The sequence below is a fragment of the Aethalodelphis obliquidens genome, unplaced genomic scaffold, assembly GCF_003676395.1.
Source record: "Aethalodelphis obliquidens isolate GAN/ISIS:26980383/991018 unplaced genomic scaffold, ASM367639v1 scaffold22, whole genome shotgun sequence".
Lineage (NCBI taxonomy): Eukaryota > Metazoa > Chordata > Mammalia > Artiodactyla > Delphinidae > Aethalodelphis > Aethalodelphis obliquidens.
Genome location: NW_020837966.1, coordinates 20,085,990 through 20,093,616, shown reverse-complemented (window position 1 = coordinate 20,093,616; position 7,627 = coordinate 20,085,990). Strand labels below are relative to the sequence as shown.

The window sequence follows — 7,627 nt, the reverse complement described above, 5'->3', positions numbered from 1 at the left end:
CCGGACCCCAGTCCCCGGCTGGCGGGCTGAGGAGGCGGCCGTCGCGCCTCGGCGGCCCGGCCCCTCTGCGCATCGCGGCGCGCCGGGCGGCGGCGGCGGCGGCGGCAGCGGCGGCGGGGCGAGGGCAGCGGCGCGCGACGGCCGCCTCCTCAGCCCGCCAGCCGGGGACTGGGGTCCGGGCGGCCGACGGGCGAGCGGGCGCGCGACGCAGGAGGAAGAAGGGGAGGGAGGGGGAGGCGTGAGCCGGCCCGAGGAGGGGCAGCCCGCGCCTACCGTACTGTGTGGAGTAGCCGCCCGTTCGTCCGCCCACCCGCCAGCCGCCAGGCGCTCCGTCTTCAGGTAGGGCAGCCTAAAAACCTCTCACCTCCTCATTCATCCACTCATTCATTCATTCGTTCATTCATTCATTGTCTCCCATTACGTTCCATTCCCTCGTTTACTTCCTCAGTTCCGTCACTCATTCACTTACTCTCCCATTCCATCTTCTCTTCATCGGATTCTCTCTCATTCCATGCATTTGCCCCATCATTTATTTTTACCCATCTATCCACGCACTCGTGCACCTACCCATACATCCAATCAGGCAGGGACATCTCTGTCCAGTTTTCCCAATGCAGGGCCTGGCACTTGGTGGGTACCTGTAAGATAACCACTCCAGATCCACGTTGTCTAAACAAGTTACAGAGTGAATTCTAGAGTCTGGGTTTGAAATCTGACTCTGCTGCTCGTGATCTAGGCTAGGTGATCATGAGCAAGTGGCACAACTTTCTTGAGCCTTAATTTCCTTACATGCAAACTGGGATTGTATTGCTGCTCTCCGCAGAGCCGTTGTGTGGACATTACATTAAACAAAGCATTCGAAGAAACTCGCACAGTGCCTGGCTCACAATTGGTGCCCAATAAAAGCTCTGTGATAATTAGTACAATAAAACAGAGCTCGTCATATATACATAAATGCACATTTTTTTCTTTCTGACGTAGATTTGATATAGAGTAATATTCACAAGCCAGTGTAGAAATGAATGTTTCTGAGACTTTAACAGCCGCAGTCACCAGATGAAGTTTCCAGAGTTTCCCAGCTCTTCTTCCAGGGCATCCCCAAGCATCAATGTGAAGCATGAGGACACCTCCTCTTATTATTCACCATGAACTGACAGCCAGCGTTCTATTAACTCTCTTTTCTGCTTGGCCACGTGACAACGAACAGCAGTTATGACAACGTCTCTGAGATTCTACAAGATTCCATGTTGCCTTATAAATCGTCTAAAATTCAGTTATATTCCGAATGGTTCTCATATTAGCGTTACATTTTAATTCTTTGAGATCCCATTGTATTTAAAGTTCTAGGAATGAGAATATTTAAACACCTGGAACCTCTCTGGCCAAGTAGGCACCTAAGAGATGGCAGGATGCAGGCTCAAGGTGTGCACAGCAGATGTTGCAGGTGAATGAGCACCAAAAAATCCATCGATTTCCACTGAGGATGAGGTATCGTCCCGCCAGGATGCATTTGGAATTGGGGGAAGGATGTTTTGGGTTGTCACAATAACTGGCAAGTTCTACTGGCACATACTGGACCTCCCACAATGCTCAGGACACTCCAGCAGCACAAAGAATTGTCCTGGGCCAACTGCCAACACGGCGGGGGGGCACTGTGGAGAAACACTGGGATAGGCTAAAGCCTGGTGTTCAGGCCTTCCAAGTTTAGAAATGGCCACTATTATGTTAGTATGTGGCCCAGTGAAGCAAGAATTCCCAAACTCTGTCTTGCCACTTCCTCTCTTCCTCAAGGAGACACATGCAATAAGAATAAAATAAGGCAAAGTAACACTTGGCTAACAGCTAAGGTTTTGGCCTCAAACACCAAAGTAGAACTTGGAACAACTAGGTTTGACCAAACAGAGGACTCTGTTTTCTTTTACCTTGCTGAAACAAAGGAAAGGCCTGATTTATCTCCTTCCCCTGCATCCAAATTCATGTTTGGGTTACATTCTGATATCTAGCATCATGGAAAAAAGATTCCAGATACCACATCTATGACTCATCCCATTTGTCACTTGGATGTCAAAATATACCAGATGCTTGTGTATTTGTCCCCCTACCCCAGAAATCTGTTTCTCCCCTTGTCTAGATACTCAGTTGCTCAAGCCAGAAATTAGGTGGCAACCAACCTTGGTTTCTCTGTTTCCTCTCACCTCCTGTATTAGTTCTCTGTTGTTGCATAACAAACTACCCCAAGTGTGGTGGCTTGAGGTAATACACATACAACCTCATGCTTTCTGTGGGTCAAGAATCCAGCACGGTTTGGCTGGGTCCTCTGCTTCACAGGCTCTCAAAAGGCTGTAATCAAAGTGTTGGCCTGGGGGTGGTGGTCTCATCTGAAGGCTCAACTGGAGAAGGAGCTGCTCCCAAGCTCACTCACATGGTCGTCGGAAGGGTTTCAGTTCATTGGACTGAGGGTTTCTGGTCCTTGCTGGCTCTTGGTCAGAGGCTGCCCTCAGTACCTTGCCAGGTGGCTCTCTCTATCAGAATAAGTACATCAGAAGAGCCAGAGAGAGAATGCCATCAAGACAGAGGTAACAGTTTTTTATTATCTATTTTTGGAAGTGACATCCCATCACTATGCCATCTTCTCCTTGTTGGAAGCAAGGCATTAAATTCATTCTGCACTCAGGTGGAGAGGATTACACAAGGGCCTGAATACCAGGATTACTGGGAGCTGTTTTAGAAGGCTGCTTCCCTCACCGCCCATACCCAAAGAGTCAGCAAGCTCTGTGGACTCTGCCTCCAAGACATAATCGGCATCTCTCCACTTCTCTCCTGAATTGTCAATAGTGTTTGCTTGACAAGATCAAACCTTGCCCAATTCCTAATGGCCTTGTTCCCATAGTATTTCACATAAGTTATTCCCACTCCATCCCCCACGACTCTGAATTATATGAAGTGGCTCTTCTATGGCCTAGAAACTTTCTAATTGATCTCCTTGCTTTTTCCCATGGCTTCTTCCAATCCTTAAACCAGAATAATCTTTTAAAAACATAAACTATTTCTCCTTTGCTTACAACTCTTCAGGGATGGTAACAAATTTTTAGATCTAATACCCAAGGCACAATCCATGAAAGAAATGATTGATAAGCTGGATTTTATTATAATTTAAAACTTCTGTTCTGTAAAAGACAAAAGTCAAGAGATTCAGAAGACAAGCTACAGACTGGAAGAAAATATTTGCAAAAGACACATCTGACAAAAGACTGTTATGCAAAACATGCAAAGAACTCTTAAAACTTAACAATAAGAAATCAAACAACCTGATTTAAAAATGGGCCAAAGACCTTAATAGATGCTTCACCACAGGTGATATACAGATGGCCAGTAAGTGAATGAAAAGATGCTCCATGTTCTGTCACCAGGGTGGTCCAGTGGCTAACGCTCTGCGCTCCCCGGGTTCGATCCCTGGTCAGGGAACTAGATCCCACATCCCACAACTAAGAGTTTGCATGCTGCAACTAAAAAAGATCTTGCATGCCACAGCTAAAGACCCTGCAGGCCGCAGTGAAGATCCCATGTGGCACAACTAAGACCTGGCACAGCCAAATAAATAAATAAATATTAAAAAAACCAAAAAACAAACAGTGAGATACCACTACACACCTATCAGAATGGCCAAAATCTGGTACCCTGACACCACCAAATGCTGACGAGGATGGGGACCAACAGGGATTCTCGTGCATTGCTGGTGGGAATGCAAAATGGTACAGACAGTTTGGTGGTTTCCTACACAATGAAACACACCCTTAACCATACAATCAGCAGTCACACTCCTTGGTATTTATTCAAAGTAGCTGAAAACTTATATCTATACAATAGCCTGCACTTCAGTGCAGGTTATTACTAATTCGTTATTAGTAATTCGTAATAGCAGCTTTAATAGTAATTGTGAAAACTTGGAGGCAACCAAGGTGTCCCTCAGCAGGTGATGGATCAATAAACTGTAGTGCGTCCACACAGTTGGATGTGGACTTTGGGTGATAATGGTGTGTCAATGCATATTCTTCAGTTGAACGAATTTACCCCTCTGGTGCTGAGGTGTTGATGGTGGAGGAGGCTGTGTATAAGAGGAGACAGTATGTGTATTGGAATTCTCTGTAGTTTCCCTTCAATTTTGCAGTGAACCTAAAAAATTGCTCTTAAAGAAAAATCTGTTCTTTTAAAAAAGCAGGTATGGGATTTTTCACTCAAGTACTCTGACTCTACTGTCCGTGTTGTTAACCATGCCCCCCAGAGTATAATGTCTATATGTTGCTTGAGCAAAGAGAAGGCTGTGAAATGACCTCTACAAGATGGTAGCCAATAAATACCTCAGTGGGCAGGACAGGAGGTTTGGGGTTATGTCTGTATCAGTTAGAAGCAACGGAAGAGAAGCTGACTAACTGTGGCTTAATCTATGGCTTTTCCAACTTTAATGGGTGGACAAATGGTCTGGAGGCCTCATTAAAATGTAGATATCAAGGTGGTGTATCTGAGCCATGGCCTGAGATCCTGCATTTCTAATAAGCTGTTAAACATTGCTCCCTGGGGCTTCCCTGGTGGCGCAGTGGTTGAGAGTCCGCCTGCCGATGCAGGGGACACGGGTTCGTGCCCCGGCCTGGGAGGATCCCATATGCCGCGGAGCGGCTGAGCCTGCGCGTCCGGAGCCTGTGCTCCTCAACGGGAGAGGCCACAGTAGTGAGAGGCCCGCGTACCGCAAAAAAAAATACAAACAAAACCATTGCTCCCGCTGCTAGTGGTGATCCAACATTTTAAGTAGCAAGGACTTGATATATTCATCTTACATAGTAAGAAATCCAGAACAGATGGAGGACAGGGGTGGAAGGAAATGTTTCCACTGGAGACCTACTGTGAACATTTGTGTATTTGTCTTTTGGTGAGCATAAGAATGCGTGTGTGTTGGATATATACTAGGATGGAAATTGCTGTGCTACAAAGTAGGCATAAGCTTACCTTTAGTGGATGCTACCCAACAGTTTTCCCACGTGATTTTATCAACTGACCCACCTACCAGTAATGCATGAGAGTCATGGTTGCTAAACATCTTTGCCAACATTTTGTTTGTTTGTTTCATTTTAGCCACTCTGGTGGGTGTGTAGTGGTATTGTGGTTTTAATTTGTATTTCCCTGAGGACTAATGAAGTTAAGCATCTTTTCATGTATGTATTGGCCAACTAGGCTCTTATTTTATGTCTTTTATGAAATATCTGCTCCAGTCTTTTGCTCATTTTTCTGTTGAGTTGCATTTGATTGATTTGTAGGATTCTCCAGAATCTGCATAAAGAACCCTTATCAATAAATATAGTTTCATTTTTAAATGTAAGTCTTTGATTAACTTGGCATTTATCCTGGGTGAGTATGGGCCCAACCTTTTTTTTTTTTTCAGATGGTTTTCTCAACACCAATACTGCACAGTCCATCTTTCCCCCATCAATCTGAGATGTCGCCTTGGTCATGTGCTGCAGTCCCAGGTGTATTTTGAGATATTTCTGGGTTTTCTATTCCATTCTGCTTGTCTGTCTCCCGTGTGAGAGTGCAATTTTACGTACTTAGCATTAAAACATGCTCATATATCAATCAGGATGACTCCTATTGTTTTAGAGCTTCCCAGGCTATTTTTATTTGTTTTTCCATATGAACTCAGAACTAGTTTGTCTCATTTTAAAATTAAAAACACAACTTTATTGGCATTAAGACAAATTTTTAAATTAACTTACAACAAATTAACATCTGCACAATCTTGTTTTTCCAATCGAGAGTGATTTAGCGTCCCTTATTGGTTCAAATCTTATTTGGTATCCTTCAAGGATGCATAAACTTTTGAGAAGCATAACTGAGTGGGTGGGAAAGTGAGGAAAATCTCTGAGGCCAAGAAACCACAAGAAAGTAAGAAACCTGAGAGATTGTTCAGCCCTGTAGTCAAATTTTTCTTTGGACAGGAAATAAAACCTAGAGCCCAACCAAGCAAGGTATGAGGTTGGAGTGGGAACACCTGAATAAACTGGGTCCCCCAAAGAGTGGCACTCTGACTATAACAGTCACAGACTGTATAAAGCATCACTCAGCTGAGCAATGGCACCTTATCAGGCCCATCCCTAGAATTCTCAGAGTCTGGGGCAAGAGTAAAAATGGAGACCCACCATTATAGCACAGAGAGCTCTGGTCAATATTCTGTAATAACCTAAATGGGAAAAGAATTTGAAAAAGAATAGATACGTGTATATGTATAACTGAATCACTTTGCTGTACACCTGAAGGTGAAGCTAACACAACATTGTTAATGGACTATACTCCAATATAAAATAAAAATTAAAAGAAATGGAGACCCACCTACCATATGCTTAACTATTTACAAGTTATAAGTCAAACTAACCACTGTCAAATGACATATGTTCTATGCTCCTGCATGGCACATATGTTTTGATAACAGCCTTGAAGTCCAGGAGGAACTTTTTGATTTCTACATGATGCCTGGGGGTGATAGAGAGCAAGTACTCAGCCCCAGCATTGAGCTCCCCCTCTCCTCCCTCCACCCTGGCCCATGCGTGGGCACCCCTGTCCATATGTCTAAGCTTTGTCCACGCCCCTGCAAACAGCTGCCCTTTGGCCACACTCAGGTCCAAGGGCGTGTACACTAGGGGCAGTTTGCCGTCAGAAGGACCACTCAGGAAAGAGGCCTGCACCAACCCTGGAGATGGGCTCAGGAGCATTTAGATAAGGAATCACAGAGTCTTGGCTATCCAGAGTGTGTTCTAGAAGGAGGAGGGTCCAGGGCTCTGGATGGGCACTGCCTGACAAGGGCCAGAGTGGGTGTCAATAAAACATGGGGCCCAGCAGGAGCCACTCTACCTGCGGTTTGAGGACAATAAAGGTCCTTGCGCTGATGAGGCGATTTCTCAGCAGAAAATGGAACGGACTGTACAGCTACGACATAGGACTTCGGATGTCTCTGTAGATGGTAGTATGGAGAGATGACCATGACTGAGGATCACACAGGACTGGACATTCCTGCACGTGTCTGTGTAACAGAAATGACTCCAAGCATCAGATGCCCTCTCAGACCCACCCCACTCTACTCAGTTCCATGATTTTTGGAAAACTTCCTAGACATAAAATGACACCTTGGGGTGAATTAGGGAGGAAGAGAAAAACTTAACCCCTTGAGTTTACCTCAGAGAGATTAAAGAAAAGCTCTGAAGTGACTGAGTTTACCATAAATTGACAGGCAAACTGCTGCTAGAGAGAGAAATGAAATTCAGATATTGAAAAATCAAAGTTACATTTTTTGGTACCTGAGTTGAAAGTTCATACCTAACACGGATTGTATTGGTGCTATGTAGGTACACTAGGGTTTTAAGATCCACCTACTTCTGAGAACAACCTGACTCACAGTTCATGGCCATCTCATCACAGGGACAGGAGAAGGAGTGCAGAACTCCCATCTGAACAGAACGTGGTAGTCATGTGGGGGAGTAGAAGATGATAGACAAAGACGGACAAGAGGGGACTACTGATATATGGATTCCAAATAAGTCACCCCAAGGTCTCTTCAACCAGGAGTTCTCTTGGTGAACTCAGA

The 7,627-nt window shown here is 44.9% G+C and overlaps 1 protein-coding gene across 1 annotated transcript in view; it reads right to left on the bottom strand.

Annotated features, from left to right (window-relative positions):
* The window catches only part of GXYLT2 (glucoside xylosyltransferase 2), an 88,295-nt gene extending 83,216 nt beyond the window's left edge, over window positions 1-5,079 (bottom strand). Inside the window, exons 1-2 of the mRNA XM_027121477.1 lie at window positions 5,060-5,079; window positions 7-277 (exon numbers count right to left, since the gene is read on the bottom strand). Coding sequence (XP_026977278.1) covers window positions 7-277; window positions 5,060-5,079 — 291 coding nt within the window. The remainder of the gene's footprint in view (window positions 1-6; window positions 278-5,059) is intronic.
* Window positions 5,080-7,627: the final 2,548 nt, after the last annotated feature.